This window comes from Antennarius striatus, chromosome 22 (genome assembly GCF_040054535.1).
Source record: "Antennarius striatus isolate MH-2024 chromosome 22, ASM4005453v1, whole genome shotgun sequence".
NCBI lineage: Eukaryota > Metazoa > Chordata > Actinopteri > Lophiiformes > Antennariidae > Antennarius > Antennarius striatus.
Window position 1 is genome coordinate 10,600,314 of NC_090797.1, and position 23,102 is coordinate 10,623,415.

The 23,102-nt window shown below is 37.5% G+C and overlaps 2 protein-coding genes across 4 annotated transcripts; both read right to left on the reverse strand.

Annotated features, from left to right (window-relative positions):
• Positions 1–118: 118 nt before the first annotated feature.
• Positions 119–8,976, reverse strand: LOC137589015 (sodium-coupled monocarboxylate transporter 1-like). 2 transcript variants are annotated; one of them, XM_068306390.1, is made up of 17 exons: positions 8,734–8,976; positions 8,505–8,624; positions 7,967–8,032; positions 7,800–7,851; positions 7,612–7,679; positions 7,410–7,448; positions 7,042–7,157; positions 6,605–6,745; positions 5,548–5,677; positions 5,279–5,367; positions 4,935–5,044; positions 4,764–4,831; positions 4,496–4,582; positions 2,902–3,116; positions 1,138–1,241; positions 972–1,060; positions 119–888 (listed from the first exon to the last, which is right to left on the reverse strand). In XM_068306390.1, exons 1-17 carry the CDS (start codon positions 8,965–8,967, stop codon positions 772–774), a joined length of 1,845 nt encoding a protein of 614 aa, XP_068162491.1. In that variant the 5' UTR covers positions 8,968–8,976; the 3' UTR covers positions 119–771. The 2 variants fall into 2 exon arrangements, 1 of the variants encoding a protein (XP_068162491.1); XR_011034122.1 differs by lacking the exon at positions 119–888 and adding an exon at positions 2,352–2,580 and having other exon boundaries at positions 1,043–1,060.
• Positions 8,977–11,018: 2,042 nt separating this feature from the next.
• Positions 11,019–22,252, reverse strand: LOC137589126 (sodium-coupled monocarboxylate transporter 1-like). 2 transcript variants are annotated; one of them, XM_068306629.1, is made up of 17 exons: positions 22,003–22,252; positions 21,741–21,860; positions 19,750–19,815; positions 19,594–19,645; positions 19,404–19,471; positions 18,834–18,872; positions 18,392–18,507; positions 16,392–16,532; positions 15,409–15,538; positions 15,140–15,228; positions 14,795–14,904; positions 14,624–14,691; positions 14,338–14,424; positions 13,785–14,002; positions 12,130–12,233; positions 11,964–12,052; positions 11,019–11,878 (listed from the first exon to the last, which is right to left on the reverse strand). In XM_068306629.1, exons 1-17 carry the CDS (start codon positions 22,234–22,236, stop codon positions 11,762–11,764), a joined length of 1,848 nt encoding a protein of 615 aa, XP_068162730.1. In that variant the 5' UTR covers positions 22,237–22,252; the 3' UTR covers positions 11,019–11,761. The 2 variants fall into 2 exon arrangements, with proteins under 2 accessions (XP_068162730.1, XP_068162731.1); XM_068306630.1 differs by lacking the exon at positions 12,130–12,233.
• Positions 22,253–23,102: the final 850 nt, after the last annotated feature.

Consider the following 23,102-nt stretch of genomic DNA (forward strand, 5'->3'; position numbering starts at 1 on the left):
TGGATGCTGCCTTCTGTTTTACACACATATGTGAAGAGAGACTTATCATATTTCATGAACAAAATTCTACAAAGCACCTTCAAGTTCCAATGAAAGTTCGAACAAAGTTCGAAAGTTCGACTGATTTGACTTTTGTTTCAGGAAAGAAATATATATTATCAGATGTCACCAGGCTGGTGGTCAGTCACACACTTGGTGTTGTTAAAATGAAACTGATGCAGTTATCATCACCAACAGTCGAGTCTATGAGAATTGCATGAGATGAAAATTTATGCAGAAGCAATAAGGTTACTAATATCAGTGGTATTGGTAGTTTATGTAATATGTATGTAGAAACTAATAAGTCTGGTTTCTAAAAAATTAAAACTACACAACATCCCGATGGAACCTCAGTCTCCACATTATGTGGACTTAGGCTCGTATGGTCTACTATTAACTTAAAAAAGAATTAGATATGTTAATTGATAGATGATTTTTTTTTAATGATTAAGAAACAAACAATGAACCCCGCCCTCCTTTTTTTCCCCTGACAAATAACAGCCTGCAAAGGCACATCTTACATCAAAAGAAGACCATTTTACAAAAATTACTATTTTAGGGTTTATATTTGTATACATTTGAAGCTGTGATTTCCTGGCACTTAATAAATGACAGAAAACAGTTTACTGTCATTTAAACATTTAATATATCTCAGATTAGCTTATACTCATATCGTCCATGTAATCAATAGCAAATTTAAATGTAGACATTTTATAAAAGACAATTTTTTCTTCATGTTGGAGTTATATTTAATAAGTCCATCTCAGTGCTACGTAAATCAGGTTTATTGACTCCAACTGTCTTCTGTCTGCTTTCTGTCACCTTTGACCTCCCCTCTCTCCTCATGACCTGAACAGGGAAAAGCAAAATAAAAGTCAGGAGCTGTCATCAGTCTGCAGCATTGGATATTGTTTCTCTGCTGCAGCACTTACTCTGTCTTTGAGCAATATAAACAGGTAATAAAAAGTTGTGTCTTCTTTCTTGAATGTAAGCCCTGATTCTACTCTGGATGTTCGACCCCCTGAATGATGCAAAACAGGATCATTAATGTTTATTTGTTGTATTTAAATATCACAAACAAAATACTTTTTTTTTTACCTGTAAACAAGCTGACCACAAGTCCAACAATGACAGCTGTTAGAGTTCCAATAGGACCAAAGTAGAGATAGGAAGGAGACTGCCAGGTATCTGCCAGCTGATGGCTGGTGGTGGGAAAAGAAGAAAATTAATCTCAATTAATCAATAATGGGGACGGCAGTAGCTCAGCCCACTAGGTCTTGGACTGAGGACCAGAGGGTGGCCAGTTCAAAGCCCATGTGGGAGTGTGAACGGGCAGTGGAGAGGTGCCAGTTCATCTCCTAAGTGCTGCTGAGGTGCCCTTGAGCAAGACACTGTCCGCCTACAAGTTACTAATTAGGTGCACCACGAAGGAGCTGCCCGCGGCTCTACATCTCATCATCTGCATGGTTACAGGCTCCAATTTTTCAGCAATGATTTGAGTTTTCTGTCAATTCACCAGTGTTCCACATGATTGATATTGTGTGTATGAAATTGACTGAGAGATTCATGGGATTTATTAACTATTTACTATATATTTATTTCAAAATTTGATTTTCTCACACTTCACATGAAATGTTTGACTATTTTGAGATAATTTACTGAGCTGTAGGCTGTAATCATCAAAATGTATTTTTCAAAAAATGTTTGAAGCATTTTTATTCTAGAATACAGACAACAAATATTGCACTTTCCCAGGATATTCTTTTCTAATCTTTTAAGATGCATTTGTATACATCTTCAGCAAAAAGGTTAAATCACAAGTACAGTGCGCCCTCGCTCGGTCACGCATCAACGCTCACGACTCCACCTGATCGTGGATTTTTGGTAGGCAGTCACGTGATACCGTACGCGTATTCTATTGGCTGACAGCATCCAGAAGTGCACTCTGTTCCATCAGTCTCAGGACTTTCGTGAGACACAAAAGTGCTTTAAACAGTATTAGAGTTAGTGAAAAGGTAATAACAGATAGACGGTGGTTTAATATCGTTATGGGGAGGGTCATAAACATTTAAATTACCACAAATAAGATAAATCGATCTCGATTGCAGATTCTTTACTTGCGTGTGGTTCCTAGAACGCATTAACCTCTGGTGGAATGTTTAAAATAATCTAATAAAATACACACTACAGCAATTGTAAATGTGCTAGAGAAGTTGAGAGTCGTAGGGACTATGTGACCTTGATTTTAGGCAGAGTGTTTGCTTTTCCTGGACTCAATTGAGTATTGGCAGTAGACTTATCACCATACTTACAAAAATGACGTATTGATGTCAGTTCGACATGGGGTCGGTTTGACATGTGGTCAGTTGCCGGTGGATCCAGTGACTGCCCACCACGCACACACACATAGCAAAGCTTGGCTGCAGTTGAGTTGAGTGCCAGCTCGACTCCCAGGATGTCGTTACCAGAGGTCTCGTTAGATAAGTATCTGTTGACATTGTTTGTCTGCATCATCGATGACACTGTTGGACTTCTCTCAACCTATGTATGATTTAGTTGACAAATATTTTATACTGATGTACTTTGTCCTGTCTTAAGAAAATCTCTCTTCACCACACCGCAAAGAACGAGGGCACATTGTATTCAATCTGTGTACATTACTCTCTGCTCAATTTCTGCACTGCAGCACATTTTCCGAACATACATGCAGGTAACCGGTGTACGTGCTCCTTTAGCAATGTTATGTATTGATAGATTATTAAACCTGCAGGATTGTTCAGGTCATTTGTAACACATTGAGCTGCCCCGTTGCTTTCATAATAATTTGATTCAATCATTCACCACAGCCAGTTACACACTTACATGCCATCATTGTTCTGTAAAAGTGTTGTGATGGTGGTAATTGATTCTTTTGGCAGAGCAGTGGGGGTCCGGTTGAAGCTGTCTGTGGGGTTGAAACAGCCCTCAGTGCTCAGTGGTAGAGGTCGGGCCATTGCAGGAGAAGGGGGATATATCAGGCCTCCAACGCTGACACAGGTGGCGGCAGCCAACCCCACCAAAAGACCTGACAAAGCTCCCTGGAGAAAAACATTACATTAAAACTTAAGTAACACCTCATATTCGACACAGCTGGTCAGATAATTTCAAAACAATAATTTTCATAGAACAGTTAACAAATTCTATGAATATGAACCAAACCTTGAATTTATGACACCAAGGACTGGAGTAAAAACCGTTGTGTACGCTGTACTTAAAAAAATTTTACTGCACAGACATGTGTGTGGGCAAACAGTCCAATAACAGTATGTTAGGACAAAGTCCAAAAGAAAAAATATTTGAAATTAATTATAACTCACACATGACAGTAGGGAAGACAAGAAGGGGGGAGATGATGAACTAGCAGACAAGGGAAGGGGAACACAGAAAAAATGCAAGAGAAAGAAGTGATACAAGACTCCAGTGATGTGTGGTGAGGTCGTGGCTGGCGAGGCACGGATTTCATCATAATTAGATTTAGAAACTTATGAACCTACAGTGTAGCTTATTCACCATTTAATTAGCAACAGTGAGTGGATTATTTTTAAACTCTCAGAGCAGAATTATTTACACACACAAACTGTAACACACAAATAAGCACATTTTATTAAAAAAAAAAAAAGTTGTTATCTACATGTTTGTTAATATGTTTACTTTTAAATGAAGTCCATGCGCAGCCCCTCCTGAACATAACCATCGAAAAAAATTTGAGTTGAGATGTAATCCTCCATTTTTATAATAAGGCAAGACGAGCGGAAAACAAATAAATGGCTGTTGACTCGCTGACTAGAGATTGTAGTTTGCTGTCACTTCTGCTGTGGCCGAGGAAGAGAAATCCTCGGCCTAATCCTCGCTGGTGATACCTGGGATCATCAGCACCCCCTACCATGAGGCACGAGAACTGCATGCCTCACTTCATGCCTTTTTACAGCGGTTTCAGGACCGCTCAACTCAAGAAAGACGTTACACACATACAGATGTTGACAAAAAAACATTACGTCATATATATTAGCTAAACTATGGAAATTTAGTTCATCCAGCAAATGTTTTTTTGAACATTTTAATAGCAACATATAGAGAGATAGCATTACGGTTTCACTGTATAGCGTGCCAGCACAGCTAGCCGAGCCTTTGCGTAATCCATGCTGAGGCTCGGTGGCTGGTGCCTCACTGCAGGTTTCTTCTCAGTATTTCCGTGGTAAATGTGAAAATTCAGCAATTTTGAGTAAAACATAAAATAAAATTGGTGACGTTAAACAGAAAATAATTTTATAATACACATCACTGGATAAATAGTACCATTTAATTTATTTCTTGCATTTTTAATTTTTTTCTTTCATGATGGCAGGTGTAACACTTTTAACACAAATAGACTGATAATAAGGGAACAAAGGCTACTGTGAGGAAAGGACAAACTTACTTTAGAAGTGGCAGATGGACAAAGAATTCCCAAAGTGAATACGCCAAGTAAAGGACCTCCAGTAGCACCAATGACAACAACACTTGCCTGTTTGAAATAACTCAAAATTACAAAATGAGGATGATGACCACCGGCTATTTTTGATTCAAAGTTATTTAGAGCATGTTGTATAAATTAAAAAAATATTTAATTTTCAAATTTCATGAAGTGTATATGGTTCCTATTTGTGTCTATTATTGATGCAAACACATCCACAGATCAACTGTACCTGCATCATTGCTCCCATAGCTGAAGCCAATCCAGCCATGCCAATACATAAAATCCCATAAAACAAAGCTAGAAACAAATCATGTTAGAAACAGACATTTCAGTTCTGCACAATTTTACGACTACTGACTGAGTTACAGCTTAAGTGACACGCTTGTGCTCATCTACTCACTCAGTCCTTTGGACATCCAGAACAGATGCTTCTCTGACATGTTAGTGTATGGTTTGATCAGGTCCTCCAGTGTCACTGTAGCCAGTGCATTGATGCTGGTAGAAACTGTGCTGTGGTGAAATGACAAAAAAAATCACAACATGACAGACATAAACCATTCTATTTACATAATTTTTTATGACTATGGTTAATTTGCAGTACATTTGCAGTTCATACAAATTATACTATTTCCTGCCTTAAGGTTAACAGCAACCAGTACAGTTGTCATCATGATATATTGTAACTCAGTATGCTGAGTGTGTGCATTGGATCTATTGAGTGGAATAACTTTCATGAACATGAACCTTAGAGAGCCGCTACATACGGCTGCAAAAAATAGTCCAGGAAGGCCAGGATAGTCAGTCAAGATGTCCATCACCAAATATGGCATCAGCTGAGAAGAGTGTTGCAGATATTATCATTCATGACATCAAATTTAGCAAAATGAAACGGTAGTGTTAATATTGTTATACAAGTTATATATTTGTATGTAGGAATTCAGTATAGCATGTTGGAGGAGTACTAGAAACTAACAACCATAACTTTCAGCTATGCCCTGCATCTTGTCTTAGACCTGATCAAGTGCAGAAACTTGTCCAGCTGTCCATGGGTCACAGTTCTTATACATTGAGAAGAGGCACATTCCAGCAAACACTGTGGACACCAGGAAGGTGCACAGACCTAACATATAGATGTACATAGCTCTGGAAAAAGAAAAGAACAAGAGGCTGAATGCCATTAAAGGCATAATACATGGACATAAATGACAGACAATGTAATACTTAGGAGGAATGGAGGGTGGACAGTTCAAGAACAGCATGAGCCACATAGTATGTATGAACTGTCCATATATATATATATATATATATATATATATATATATATATATATATATATATATATATATATATATATATATATATATATATATATATATGTATATGTATATGTATATATATATTTTTTTTATTTTTTTTATTTTACTATATATATTTTTTTTTTCAGTTGCAAGGGAACCAGGGCAATCTGATTTAAAAAAAGGGATAACAAGACATACATAGTCTTCACTCAATATTTTTTTTGCCTTTAATTTACATACTCTCCTTGGACACTGCACCAAGCTGAAAGAGCCTTCTTCATACACAATTTTTATGTGTATGGGGGTATGATACCTGATAAGCTGAGATGCTCACAGAGATATGTACAACAATGAACTGGGGGATATGAGTGTTGGAGTTGCACGTACGCAGCGGCAGATAGGGGAACTACAGTAGTTGGATATGGGGGTGTGTGGTTGTTCATATCTGCGAATGTTAATATATCGGATGTTCATACTTGAGGGCTATCTGTACTGCTTCTGCTGTACAGGTAGCATGTGGAGTACTAAAAGGTCATGCAAAACATTAAACACCACTGACTGAAAAGAAAATTGTTTTGTCACCATTGCGTCACCAAGTCCCAGCGCTATTTAATCAGTGACTAACGATAACCCATGGTAATCTCCAAATTGAGAAAAAGGTGAGGAAACGTCTTATTCCATCTGATTATTATCTGCAGAAAACAGTCCATGTAGTGCAAAATTCTTTCTTTAAGCTAGTGTCCAATATAAAAAACAACAAAGTGTGACTCACATTCTGGCATGAGTGATGCTCCTGCAGGAGACATATCTCTGAACCTGGGATTGGGTAGTCCCGTTAACACCAATCCAGCTCATTGTTCCCCCAATGACCATGGTCCAAAAAGTGTGTCTCCTCATAGGGTTTGTGTCAAAACTGATGAAACACAACATGCAAAACGTTTGGGTTACATAAGTGTGTGTGTGTGTGTGTGTGTGTGTGTGTGTGTGTGTGTGTGTGTGTGTGTGTGTGTGTGTGTGTGTGTGTGTGTGTGTGTGTGTGTGTGTGGTGTGTGTGTGTGTGTGTGTGTGTGTGTGTGTGTGTGTGTGTGTGTGTGTGTCTATATATATCTATATATCTATCTCTCTCCATCTATATATATATACTGTACATGGAGAGAGGGAGAAAGATAACTATAACTAGTGTAGCAACCACTTGTCCATTGTACTCACTCCGAAAAGTTGAGTCTACCTCCTTGTTGTGAATCTGAAATGACTTTGAAGAGTCCACCTTGTAAGATCACAGACTTAATAATAACAGCCAGGTAACCTGAAATCATTATTCCAATCTAGGAGATAAAATAAGACACGTTTGGGTTGGAAAGTAGTTTTAATAGATTTTTGAATAAAAGGTTATATTTTATCGTAACATGTTATTGCAATAAAATGATTGTATGTGCTGCAATATTATATTTTCTCTAAAAATGATAGTGATTATAAGACAATTTGCAAAGATTTACAATTTCTAATTTCTCTGTCAATGAGAAAACATTTCTTTCTTTTTTTTATTTAAATTTTCTGTTATTCACAGAGACACTTACCTGGAATACATCAGTCCACACCACTGCTTTCAGTCCACCCTGTAAGGATACAGTTCATAATCAGATATTGGAATTACATCAATCCTTCACAGTCCACATTAATGTACCTCTTTAAACAAAACCAATCTTATTCATTTCAACATAGCTAGCGGTCTATGGTATGCTCATCTATGCAGTATGATGTTTATATTTATTTACTAACCAATGTGCAGTACAGAGTACACACAATGCCTGTTGTAATAATTCCACCCCACAGATCTATATCAGCAACTATAGAGAGAGAACAAAGTCAATCACACAGTAGTCTCAAATAACACACTGAAGGTTATTGGTAGTTTTCTGATGTCAGTGATAATTTGTGATGAACACTGTGGACTGAAAACAACATACTCTGGCTTAAAGCAAGGGCTGGGCCATAGATGACGATTCCAATGTAGAGCACCTGTGTTAAACAGAAAAATGTAATGCAGACATATATGACCCTCATGAGTAAAATTGTGATGATAGTCTCACTGGTAAATGTCTTGTCCTTATGTATTGTGATGCTTCTCACTCACTGTCTGAAAAATGAAGATCACAGTTCCTAGAAGACGGGTTGCTCTGTTGAAACGCATCTCCAGATACTTGACCCCATCAAGACAGAAAAGCAGACAATGTAAAGAAGTGCTTTCATTTGTCAATAAATAAATGGAGTCCAGTTATGTGTATGCAGTTAACTACTGCATGTCATCTGTGGACTTGAATGAAAAAAATTTAGCATAATAACATTAAAATAGGTCAAACACTCATCAGACAATAGTATTCCACTGCTTTTATATCAGTTGCTTTGACAATATATTGCAATAAATCTCATAGAAGACCATTTAAATTGGAATGAGACAATGGCACTTTTTGTCACAAATTTTTGGTTATTAACCATCATTTACATTATTTATTTTCACCTTTGTATATATAACAGCCAGTGTTATGAAAGAGCCATCATGTGTCTAAGCAACTGCTCAAAATTAAATGTCAGTAAGTCTATTTCATGATACACAATATGAAAAAAAAAAACATTTCATATCATAGAATATACCTAAAAACATCTATTCTTACCTCGTAGGTGCTGGTAATGGCAAGCCTGTAGAAGACTGGGAGAAAGACTTCAGAAACCACCACCACCGACGATATATGACCCACACCAAAAAATACAAAGATTGCTCCATAGCGATACACCTTCAAAACAGGAATATATCTAATAATTTCAAACCAGCATCATCTGAAAGAGATTAAATAACCTGTCCAAAAAAAAATATTTTGGTGTGAAGAACAGCATCAACCTTACCTCAGCTGGGCTGGACAACACTGTGATGGAAGACATGAAGCTAGCAGTCAAAGATATGGAGACAGGAAAGGCTGTCAGTCTCCGGCCCCCTGTAAGGAAGACTCTGGAGCTTTCTTGGCCTCTGTTGGCCCATGCAAAGTAGACCCCAATGGCGGTGGACACCACCAGCATGAGAGCAAACACCACATAGTCAGCTGCCACAAGGGAGCCAGCGGCAAGAGAATCCCCTGACATTTTGCTTTGAGTCAGACTAAAACCAATACCACAGCTGTTTGGTGCACAGTTTTTCATTCAGATAAAAAAAAACAACCCAGACATAACTAACTGAAATGTAGGCAATGATCACCTAACATGACACTGAACTCAAGAAAAATAAACAAACCTCTACTCCAAGTGACAATGATGTACAGTAACTTACAGAATGGTTCAGCCCAAAATGAAATTCCTCATTTTACTGAATAAGACACTATTATTATTGCAAAGTAATTTTAAAGATATGATTCTTTAAATTCCCACAGTATTCCATTTACGTATGCTTTTTAGTTTAACCCCAAATAATTTTGATAAAATGAAGACAAGAGAGTCTCAAAGTTTGTTTGCATTAAATCCTAAATTTATGCAAAGGCTGTGTCTGTATAAACTCTAAAACACCAATCATCACTGACGCAAAACTGACAAGAAAAGCACATTTCAGTTGGTCTGAACCATCTTGAGAAGATGCAGAAGGTTAAAAGAGCTGTTGTGTGGTGCACTGAATTAATCTAAAACATTTCAGTCCAGAAAGAGTGAGACATACTAAGACATATTAAGTTGAAAAAAGAATACATTATATTAAAGGTTTATTAAGCAAAGAACAGAACAAGCAGAAGCTAAATACAAAAAATATAGAAATATATTAAATGTTATAATACGAACATGTAAGAAAGAATATTGTACTAATCTGCTTGCAGAAAATAAAAATTACACCAGACAACTATGGGATATAGTTAACAAATTTATAAAACAAAGTAAGGCTAAATCATCCTATCCAGAATATTTTAATATTAGAAATACAAACTTAGAGCACATGGATGAAGTAGCAAATAAATTTAATGACTTCTTTGTGGGTGTCGGGCCTGAGCTGGCAGAAAACATTCCTGTCTCTCACTTGCCATGGGATTATTTTGACAACATTGGAGGAAGGAATCAGAAGTCAATGTTTCTGGCGCCAGTGAAGGACACAGAGATAAGACACCTGGTCAGCCAATGCGTAGCAAAAACTTCTACTGATGTGAATGGATTTGATATGAAGCTAATCAAGGACATTTTGGATGGAATTCTGCAACCATTTACACACCTATGTAATTTGTCATTTCAAACTGGGGTGTTTCCTTACAAAATGAAGATTGGAAAAGTGGTTCCGATATATAAAAATGGGGATGCTTGTGAATTTACAAATTACAGACCCGTTTCAATACTAACCACACTTATCAAAAATCCTAGAGAAGCTGTTCAATAACAGACTGGATAAATTCATAACAAAACACAATCTCCTTGACTGTAGTCAGTACGGCTTCAGGAAGAATGGATAAAGAGCTATTTACAAAATAGATTGCGATACGTCACTCTGGGCGGGAGGACATCAAAAACATTAGACATTGTGTGTGGGGTACCACAGGGGTCAAAATTGGGTCCAAAATTATTTATACTTTACATAAATGATTTATGTAAGGTTTCAAATGTCCTTAAAATGATACTTTTTGCGGATGATACAACCAACCTTTGCAAAGGATATGACATAAATAAATTAGCCCAAACAGTCAATGAGGAATTGGCCAAAATGTAGTTGTGGTTTGATATAAACAAATTATCCTTGAACCTAAGAAAAACTAAGTATATGTTATTTGGGAAGAAAAGCTGCAAACACAAAATTAATATTAAGATGAATGAAGTAAATATTGAACAGGTTGCTGAATTTAAAATGCTAGGAGTGATTATTGATGAGATGCTAAATTGGAAACCTCATTTAAGACAGCTGCAAAAAATGTTAGCCAGAAGTGTATCCATACTCTGGAGATACTCAAAAATTATTAAATCAGAAGGCACTCCATACAATATATTGTGCACTAATCCTGCCCTACCTTAACTACTGTGCTGAAGTATGGGGAAACACATATAAAAGTGGCTTACAACCTTTATTTCTGATCCAGAAAAGAGCCTTAAGAATTATTCACACTGAACATTATAGAGCTCATACAAATTATTTAAATATTTATTAATCCAAACTAGTGAAAATACATGACATCATAAGCTACAAAACTGCACAACTTATGTATAAAGCAGCCAATAACTATTTACCTCAAAATATATAATTACAAATACAGATAAATGAATCAAATTACCAATTAAGAGAAAACACAGTATATACACAAATGTGAATATTTGGAGTGGAAAAAAGTAATTTCCCTACAGGGATTATTAAAAGATTGATTATAAAGGATTTCTTATAATCAATTTTATGTAATAAATGTAGTTGTAAAATAATTATTTTACAATTAGCCTTGCAAATTCATGCTTTGCTGCCTGTTAAAGACCAAAACCTTTCATATAAACGTTTGTGCAGCTCCTCAGCCGGCCCACATGTCAAATTTTAGAACTCTGTGTGGCCCACCAGCTTGCCAACCTCTGTTCTAACAGACCTTTAGCACATCAACCAATCAAATTACCTTTAGTGAGGCTCCAGGTATGGGGGTGGATTAAAGCAGGACCGTAAGAATGAAAATAGGAAGGAAACAAATACATATTGTACATCAAAATAAAACCTTTTAGAGCATTTTCATTATTTTAACCACTTAAAAATTATAAAAATGACTTTATTTTTGAATGCAGACATACATTTGAAGCTTTGATTTTCTGGCATATAGTAAATGACAGATAAATGGTATTCGATCTTTTGATCTTATAAACGTCTTGGATTAGTGTATAATCATATTTTTCATGTAATCAATAGCAATGTTAAATGTAGACATTTTGTGAAAGACTATTTTCTTCATGTTGGAGTTATATTTAGTAAGTCCATCTCAGTGCTACACAAGTCAGGTCTTTTGACTGCAACTGTCTTCTGTCTGCTTTCTGTCACCTTTGACCTCCCTCCTCTCCTCGTGACCTGAACAGGGAAAAGCACAAAAAAAAAGTCAGGAGCCATCATGAGTCTGCAGCATTGGTTGTTATTTCTCTGTTGCAGCACTTACTCTGTCTTTGAGCAATATAAACAGGTAATAAAAAGTCGTGTCTTCTTTCTTGAATGTAAGCCTTGATTCTACTCTGGATGTCCGACCCCCTGAAAGATGCAAAACAGGATCATTAATGTTTATTTGTTGTATTTAAATATCACAAACAAAATACTTTTTATTTTACCTGTAAAAATGCTGACCACAAGTCCAACAATGACAGATGTTAAAATTCCAATCGTACCACAGTAGAGGTAGGAGGGAAACTGCCAAGTATCTGCCAGCAGATGACTGGTGGTGGGAGAAATAAATAAGTAATCCCAATGCCAATCTCTATCAATCAATCAATCAATCAATCAATCAATCAACCGGTCAGTCAGTTTGCCCCGCCTGTATGCATTTGTGTATGACAGGGGGTATCTGTGTCATCTTCACACCCAGGTCCTCTACCACAGGCCTGGGAGTTTAAAGATTCTTTGTACAGTCTTAGCTGCTCATAGGACTGCACTCTTGTGTACTGAGGCTCCAGATAATGTTCCTGGAATCTTCTAGAGCTACTCTCCTGGTTCGGGTGTCACTGTCTAAAATGCACCTACAGTCACATGAAAAAGTTAGGACACCTTACTAAATAATCAGTTCTTTATTAAGAAATATCAATACATATCAATGTGCAATCTTGTTTTTGTTTATATCTTCCAAAGAAAGTGATTTAATTGCAATTAAACAACAAAAAGAAATATTGTTTTACTCAACAAACAAAAGATATGAACAAAAATGCACATTTTAATAACTTGTGTTTCCCCTTTTGGCTGAAATAACTTCTACGAGGCACTTCTTGTAGCCATTTACCAGACTCTGACATTGATCTTAATGCAGAATTCTTTCAGCTGCGAGATGTTTGAGGGGTTTCTTGCCTGTACAGCCTGTTTCAAGTCAGCCCACAGCATCTCAGTGGGATTAATTTTCAGGATTTGACTAGGGCATTCCAGTTCTTCTAGCCAGTCCTTCATGGATTTCCTGGTATGCTTTGGGTCATTGTCGTGTTGCAGGTTCCAGTTCTGCTTCATGAAGGATTCCATGATGGTGAGCTGGCTAGCTCCTGCTGCAGCATAGCATTCCCAAACCATGAACCTGCCACTTTCATGCTACAAAGTTGGTATGAGGTTCTTTTCTTGGAATGATGTGTTGGGTTTATGCCAAACATGTCTGTTCTGTCATGATTTTCATGTCAAAAACATGAAAAATCTTTGGAATAGTTATGATACTCTAAAATTATGTTAACTGGGCAGTTTGTGATGGGCAGATGAAGTCCCATCAAGCATTGAAGCTTTTAATCCCAATCGGTTCACTGCGGTTCATGAGCTTCATGAGGTTTCATTTGCTCTAGTACGACATCTACTGGATGCTAAAATATCACTTGGCATAAGTTTGAAGTATGTGGCATTTTATTGATGGCAGTAGACTGTGTGTGTGTGTGTGTGTGTGTGTGTGTGTGTGTGTGTGTGTGTGTGTGTGTGTGTGTGTGTGTGTGTGTGTGTGTGTGTGTGTGTGTGTGTGTGTGTGTGTGTGTGTAAAAAATAAAAAAACAAATAAATAAATCTATTAATTATTTTAATCAGCCCAAGGTGATTGGCAATCAACATTACAAATAAAATATATTCTTGAAAGATTTTGATTCTTGAATAAGTACAACAATAAACATAGCAGTACTTTTTTGATATTCTGATTTTTTGAGATGTACTTATATCTTATGCTGTATATCTTCAACAAAAAAATGAAATCACATGTTGCTTTCATAATAATTTGATTCAAAGTAATTGATTCACTCAGTTACACACTTACTTGACATCACTGTTCTGTACAAGGGTTGCGGTGATGGAGACTGATTCTGTTGGCGCAGCAGTGGAGGTCCAGTTGTAACTGTTTGTGGCATTGAAATAACAGCCCGCAGTGGTCAATGGCAGAGGTCGAGCCATTGCAGGAGAAGGGGGGTATATGAGGCCTCCAATACTGACACAGGAGGAGGCAGCCAACCCCACCAAAAGACCTGACAATGCTCCCTGTAGAAAAACTTTACATTAAATCTCACATTCAACACAGCTGATCAGATCAATTCAAAACAACATTTTTTATAGAATAGCTAACAAATCCTGTACACATTTACTAGGAACACATTGTAAAAATTCAAAAAGTCCAAAAATAAAAAGATTGGAGTCAATTATAACTCACACAGAAAAGTGAAGTTGATGAATGCAAGAGAAAGAAATGATAATAAGACACAGATATAGTCTGAAAAAAGAAGGGGTGACAAAAATAAAACAAAATGGGAAACCTGTGGCACAAATAGACTGATAATAAGGGAAGAAAAGCTACAGTGAGGAAAGGACAAACTTACTTTAGAAGTGACAAATGGACAGAGGATTCCCAAAGTGAATACACCAAGTAAAGGACCTCCAGTAGCACCAAAGACGACAACACTTGCCTGTTTGAAACAACTCAAAATTACAAACTGGGGATCATGATTCCAAAATCTGGTACACTGTGCTAAAAATATTTTTAAGTGATTCAGAGCATGTTGTATTAATATAAAAGTTTTTTTTCAAATTCCACAGAATACATATGGTTCCTATTTGTGTTTATTAAGGAATTGTGATGCTAACATATCCACAGATCAACTATACCTGCATCATTGCTCCCATGGCTGAAGCCAATCCAGCCATGCCAATACATAAAATCCCATAAAAGAAAGCTGGAAGCAAATCACATTAGAAACAGACATTTCATTTCTGCACAATTTGGCAACTGCAGACTGAGTTACAGCTTAAGTGACACTCTAGTGCTCATCCACTCACTCAGTCCTTTGGACATCCAAAACAGATGCTTCTCTGACATGTTAGTGTATGGTTTGATCAGGTCCTCCAGTGTCACTGCAGCCAGTGCATTGATGCTGGTAGAAACTGTGCTGTGGTGAAATAATGGCAAAATCAGAACATGACTGATATGAACCATCATATTCATGCAAGTTTGTCTGGCTAAGGTTAATTTGCAGTACTGCACATGTGCAATAATTTGATATGCACTATTCCATACAGTCTGCCTAAAGATTTACAGCAGTACAGTTGTCAATATGATACAACTTAAAATGCAGAGTGTGTGCATTGGATCTACGAAGTGAAATAACTTTCATGAACATGAACCTTAGAGAGCCGCTACATACGGCTGCAAAAAATAGTCCAGGAAGGCCAGAGTAGTCACTCAAGATGTCCATCACCAAATATGGAATCAGCTGAGAAGAGTGTTGCGGATGTTAGCATTTATTACATGGAAGTGACACAATAATGTTAATATAGTTATCTATTTATATGTAAAGATATACAATACAGCATGTTGGAGGAGTGCTAGTATAGTATAGTGGAAGAATACTAACTACTAACTAACAGCTATAACCTTCCATTGTGTCTTATACCTGATCAAGAGCAGAAACTTTTCCAGATGTCCATGGGTCACAGTTCTTATAAATTGAGAAGAGGCACATTCCAGCAAACACTGTGGACACCGTGAAGATACACAGACCTACTATATAGATGCACATAGCTCTGGGGAAAAAAAGGAACAATGAAACTCAGTGCAAAAAAAAGGCAAAATGCATGAACACTAACATTATTCCAGACTCATTCATTCAAAACATTGGGAAGATTTACAGATAATGTAACAGTCTGTATAAATGCTGATATATTTCACTATTTACCCAATTTGTGTTCATTTGCAAGATGCTGCTATCGTCTTTGTGCCTCTACTTAACATATAACATATGTTTTTAAGCATTTCTCTTGGTCCTTCTTGCCTTGTAACTTCCCAAAATGGCAGCCTATACATTGCCTGTTGTGCTCAGTCATCAACCTAACCTTGATGTTGTCACAATAGCAAGTGCCAGATTTCAGAACTCGGAGTTAACATGTTAATCACTGACTAATGCTAAACCATGTTAATGTTGAAAACTTGAGAATAGAGGGGCAAAACAGCTTCCTTTAGAGCTAAGCTCCAAGAATACATACACCTGATCCAAGAATGAAGTTGTTTAGAAATCTGAAATAAGATTTTGGAAGGAAACTTCAGGTGGGGTCTCAAGTGCTCTACAGGTTTGTGCTGCTAAATATAATATATATTACAATATAATATAATATAATAATATAATCTTCACAAAATTCTAACTTCTTTTGATGGACTTTGTATCCCTGGAACTGCAAAAGTTGGACAAGAGATATATTTTGGATTGTAAATCAGTTACCAAGTAAACAACTGCCACCCCATCAACCAAACAAAATGTATATACAGTGTTAACTTATCTTTTGTTGTTTCCCAAATAGTTGCCCAGCCTTCAGGAACCACATCTCAAATCTCACTTAACACCAATATACAGTCTGTAAAAAGCTTCAAAGTGTGACTCACGTTCGTGCATGAGTGATGCTCTTGCAGGAGACATATCTCTGCACCTGGGATTGGGTAGCCCCATTAACACCAGCCCAGTGTATTGCTGCCCCAATGACCATGGTCCAAAAAGTGTGTCTTCTGAGAGGGTTTATGTCAAAACTGATGAAACACAGTCACATTTTTTATTCATTCATTATTTTATTCAAGCCAGTTTGTTCAAAAATACATCACATTAAACTTATTTGAGCAGAAAGATTATAATGGTAAAAAATGTACACACAGTACATCTGTACTAAATGGGCCTATTTCACAAAGCAGGTTTAATGGAAAACCTGGGTAAGGTAACCCTGAAATCAGGGCAAACCAGGGTTTTTGGTTTCATAAAGGGAGGTAACTTAACCCAGAGTTAGAGCAGTAACCCTGGCCTGTTTCATGAAGCGAGGTAAACTGAACCTCTGGATTTGTTACCGCAGTAAGACTCTCTGAAGCTAACCTGGTCGGGAGCAGGTTTTATTCCACAAACCCAGGGTTTCTTCTGACTACACCCCCTTTCACAGCCGCTCATGCCGTTTCATTACCTGGTTCTGTCGGACGGTGAGTTTATAGTTTAATCCACTATACATTACAGGAGAGAGTCTAGGTCACCTCAGGATGATTCCAGCTATCCAGAATGGCAGAGCAGTGACAGACACCATCTGCCAGAATCACTTCAGAGTCAGAATCACCACCATCACAGTGGGCAATAAAAACATACAATACGTGTTTCCTTTGGTCATCTTTATTTCTTACAAATACAAAGTTCATTTTTGTATCGTTACAATGGTTAACGTTCTAATATTTAACATGATTCACCTGTAACCATTCCCACCTCTAACTTGTGCTCCAATATTTCTTTGTCCAGATCTGCCCTATTCTATAAACGTCTTTAGTGGATAGCTGGTAATACATGGAATACCTTAAAGCAGCTATAAGCAGTACAATGCCACAGATATTGATATAACAAGTAAAGCGGTTTTGGCTATTATTAAGGAAACCATTCAAAGGAGCTAGATGTCAGCTCCTGATTTCAGTTCTTAGTTAATATAGGTATAGGCAATGGTATGAATATTCTTCTCAACTGTTTTTGTAACGTGCATATGCCAATTTACTGTTTTATTTACATAACATTTAAACGTTTCAATAAATGTCTTTATTTAACAGAACTTGATCTAGATGAGAGCACATTTTTGTGTGTGAAAAGAGCATTACGTTGGTGATAAAGCAACTGAAAAGTCAAACGTCCACTTAATATTTACTGTACAATATCAAACATAATGAGGATGAAGAGGATCCCTAATGAGATGGTGCAGAAGTCTGACCTGTTTGAACGATGTTTTTATACTTCGTTCTCAGTGCTGACATGTGCGCTTCTCCCCCGCTGGATTGCACCTAAAGAAAATAAATTAATAAACTATTATTGAAGCCATTCACCTACATAATTTTACCATGAGTGCAACAGACTACGTTTAAACTTACTTGAGCAGCAATTCACTCCCACACCATCTCCCTCTTCTTTGCAGCTGCAACGCTGTTTGTCTTTCTTCTGAAAATGTCCTCAAAGTCTTCATACTCATAAATTAAAATCTGGACTCCGACTGCCGTAAAGTGCGCATCTTGTCCGTCGTCATGGTGAATCGTCGAATCGAGGCTCCATTGATGATGGCTTTTTTTTAGAGTTGTCGCACCTGTTAAACTGCTTAACAAAACTAACCCTGAAAAGCATTTGCGAAACCGAAATCCCTGGTTCTCCAAATTCAGGGTAAATCAATCCATAACCACAAGTTTACCTCAGGGTATGTTAACCCTGCCTTTGTAAAATGGACCCAATATATGTGCAAATAAATCCTGTTCCCGCAACACATTCTAATTCATATAAAACATTCATGACTTCCTTAAAGATATGTATAATCTATTGTTTGTGATACAAGCAAACTACTGTAGTATTTCCTCTCTCTCGGTCACTTGTGCATCATACTCACTCCAAAAAGTTGAGTCTTCCTCCTTGTTGTGAATCTGAAATTACGTTGAATAGCCCACCTCGTATGATCACAGACATAATGATGACAGCCAGGCAACCTGCAAGCATTATTAGAATCTAGGAGATAAAATAAGACACCATTGGGTTGGAAATCAGTAGTAATAGAGCTTTGAAAAACAAAAAAAATAGTAAATGACATGCATTTAAATTATTTTACATTGATTTTAGGTCCTACACTACTGTATTTTCTCTGGATATGATTGTGATTGTGTGACATTTTGCAAGAATACAATTCCTAATTTCTATGTCACTGAGAAAACAGTTCATGTTTATTTGTTTTGATTTGTTATGCATTGAAGAACAAAGGTCTATGGGCTGTATATTCAGTGACATATACTGTATGTCTTTATGTGTGTGTTTTCATTATTCACAGGACACTATACCTGGAATACATCAGTCCACACCACTGCCTTCAGTCCACCCTGTAAGGATATAGTTTGTCACAAGATATTGGAATTACATCAATCATTCAGTCCATGCCAACATACCTCTGTAGACGTTACCAAATCAAATTGGTGGTATCTATATATACCTGTATACTGTGTCATACAGTACTGTACTGACTAAGTAATCTGACTTGAATGCAGGAGGTCGTGGGTTTGAATCCCAGTCAGGGCAAGCACTATCCAGTTTACTTACTCAAATGCAGGAGGGACATGGCTTCGAATAAAGGAGGGCATGGTTTCGAACCCCAGTCAGTGGGGGTCCTTAAGCAAGACCCTTAATGCTATACCAGCCTACCTCAGTTATGAGCACAGTAATGAAAGAGTCATACTGGCTCGGACATCGCCTGAGTCAACAAGGTCTACTTCAGTTGCTAGGGAACCAGGGCAAACCGTAGGGGACTGGTGCAGTTTGGATTGAGTGGTAGTCAACAGCATGGGGCTCAGTGATCCAATCCCCGGACAAAGCATCTGGCTCTATATGTGTTATGTTTGTATTAATTTACTAACCAATGTGCAGTAAAAAGTACACACAGAGCCTGTAGTAATAATTCCACCCCATAGATCTATATCAGCAACTATAGAGAAAGAGGGAACAAAGGGCGGACAACATCAGACTCAAATAACACACTGAATTATTTTTAGTTTTCTGATGTTAGTCTTAATTTGATATGAACGACATAGACTGAAAACAACATACTTTGGTTTAGAGCAAGGGCTGGACCATAGATGACGATTCCAACATACAGCATCTGTGTTGGACAGAAAAATGAAATGCAGATATAAATGACCCATTTTGATGACAGTCTCATGGGTAAATGTCTTGTCATTATATATTGTGATGCTTCTCACTCACTGTCTGAAAAATGAAGATCACAGTTCCTAGAAGACGGGTTGCTCTATTGAAACGCATCTCCAGATACTTTATATTGGCATAACAAAAAACACACACATTGTAAAAAAAAAATGCTTTCACTTGTTAATATATAAATGGAGTCCAGTTATTTATATGCAGTCAAGTATCATTCTTTGTCAGACAGGAAAATTGTGTAAAATCTGTGGACTTGAATCAAATGAATTTAGCATTATGACATTAAAATAGGTCAAACACTCTGATCTGACAAATGCATTCCACTGTTTCAAGATCAGGAGCTATGATATTACAATGCATTATTTCTAATGAAAGAGAATTTAAAATGGAATTAGAGCAATGACACTTTTAACATAAAATGTAACTATTAACCATCATTTACTTTATATGTGTTCCCTTTGTTCCCCCTTTTTAATTAGATAATAGCAAGTATACAGAAACATTCCATAGGGCAGGGGTGGTCAATTTGTTGATTGACCTGTCGATCGCGATCGGATAGATAGTATGATCAGTAGATCATACTATGACATTAAAAAAATAGAAATCAGCCTATAACCCACTGCATGACTTGATTGACACACAGGACAGCCAGTCAGATGACATCTGATTTTCTCTTGACCTTGTGTCACCACGCAGGCACAAACAACATTGCCAAGCCAGCAACACTGATAAGCTAGCTAGATAATTCAAGTTTTAGCCCGGGGTTTTTGTCTTAAACTTATGAGTGGGGGAGTAGAACCAAGTAAGAAATCAGAAACTATGATGTTTTTGAAGTGCATTTGCCTGATCTGCCAGTCTACTATCTCAAAACCGAAGAAGGGAAACGTGGGGTGGCATTTTTAGACTCTTCATAGAAACTACAACAACTGTCCACCGAAAGTGAGCCGAGAAAGAGTAAAGTGAGGGAACTGAGAAACCAGATGTTTGGACAGCAGTCGTTTTTCTCACAGCCAACTTCAAAAGTGAAAACCGTCACTGAAGTATCAGTCTGGTTGAGTCACCTCATCGTCAAGAACAGAAAGTCCTTCCAAGATGGAGAGATGGTAAAAGGAGAATATTGTTGACGCAGCTGACTTTATTAATAAATAGTTAATCTTCTCAAATGAAAGGTGTGACACCTTTCTATGCAGTGCCATTATTTGGCAAATTAACAGAACCTGGTCTCAAACCTGGAGATGCAAGAAAAGGTCTGTGTGTAACCTGACTATCCACGCTACACAGAGCCGATCGACAATTGTCTGTCAGTGTTTGATAAACACTTTTGATTAAGACTTTTCTTTGTTGAAGCCAGTCGCTACATTCACATACTATCCTTTTCTGGAAGATGCTGAGGGTGATTCATGCGCATCAAAAATTGGTGCGCTGTTCCACCTGAAGTCTTCTAGAGTGGAAGATGAGATTTTTACACTACAATTGGACATTCAGCTTAAGTTCAGAGCTCATGGATAGTTCAGGAACTTACTCATGGAGGAAAAGTACCCCAACATGAGGACATGTGCTACCTCCTTGATTGCATTACTCGGCTCCACTTATTCATGTGAGTCAGCCTTTTCCCAAATCATTAAGTCCAAGGTCCACCATGACTGATGATCATTTGGAATTGTACCTGAGGCTGGTTGTCAGCAGCAACTGTCCAAACTATGCATCACTGGTGGATTCCATTCAGTGAAAGTCATCAAAGTAAAATCAGGACATGTACATAGTTAATTGTTTTAGTGATGCATTTTTTTAGTATGTATATTATTTTGACTTGGTCATTTTGTAAGTAGCTTGCATGCTGAAAAAGTGTGAGCACCCCTACCATAGAGGAACATTTACGTCTTACAACTAACATGACACTTGATCATTTCTTATTAAACATCCATTATGTGTCCAAACAACTGCTCAGAAGCAAATGTAAGTAAGTCTATTCTATGATACACAATATAGAGAACAACATTTAATTTAAAAAAATGCACCTAAACGTATATTCTTACCTCATAGGTGCTGATAGTGGCCAGCCTGTAAAAGACTGGGAGGAATATCTCAGATACCATCACCACTGCCAAGGTTTGGCCCAAACCAAAATATACAAAGCTTGCTCCATAACGATACACCTACAATACAGGAATAGGTCTTATCAGTTCAAGTCTGCATAAACTGGCTGAGATTAAATTACCTGTCTGACAAAAAAAATCCTTGTACAGTATTTTATTTTTTTCCCGTAAACTTTGAATTAAAGAACAGTGTCAGCCTTACTTCGGCTGGGCTGGACAACACTGTCACGGAAGATAAGAAACTGGCTGTCAATGATAAAGAGACAGGAAAGGCTGTCAGTGTTCGACCCCCTGTAAGGAAGTCTCTGGAGTTTTCTCGGCCCCTGTTGGCCCATGCAAAATAGACCCCGATGGAGATGGACACCAACAGCACAAGAGCGAACACTACATAGTCAGCTGCAAAAAGGGAACCAGCAACATGAGAATCCCCTGACATTTTGCTTTGATTCAGAGCAAAACTAATGGCACAAGTGGTCGGTGAACAGTTATGCTCTCAGACCAAAAAAAAAAACTCAGACATGACTAACTGAAGTCAATGATCGTCTAACACTGAACTGAACTGAAGAAAAATAAACAAACCTTTAACCCAAGTGACAATGACGTAAAGTACCTTATACAAATTTTTTAAGCCCAAAATTAATTCACTGTAAGCATTCTGTCTTTACCAAAACTGAGCCATGAAAAGGAGGCTTTATGCCCTGACCTTGCTCCACAATGGAAAACGTTTATGTCAGAAAAATCCCAGAAAGTAAAGAATTAATCTGTTTCAGGAACAAATTGCAGGAGAGTCCCAAAGTTGTTGTTTTTTTGTGTGTGTGTGTGTGTGGTAAATGCTAAATTTATGGAAAGGCTCTCTGTATGGACTCTAAAACACCCATTACCACTGACCCAAAAGAACAAAGAAAAGCCATTTTCAATAGCTCCAAACCATCTTGAGTTGATGCAGAAGGTTAAAGATTCTGGAGCAGTGAATTACTGTAATCAAAACTTTTCAGTCCAGAAAGAGTGAGACATGCTGAGAAGTTGATTTTTGCCAATAAACCTAATGTAGCATGTGTACTGAATACTTTCATCTCAACTTTCCCCTGCTGGTTTTTGCTTAGGGCCACTGGCACACTTGCGTCAGTCACATCTGTTATTGTTAAACCCAGTAGTCTTCTGAGAATTTCTCATTTCATTAAACTATATTCAGAATGCTCTGTGACAATGTTGGGCACCAACAGGAATTCTAAGCAGACCTCAAGATGTCATGTTTCATTGTCCACTCCTTTCTGTCCCGCCCCCTCCTCGTCTCTGTTCATC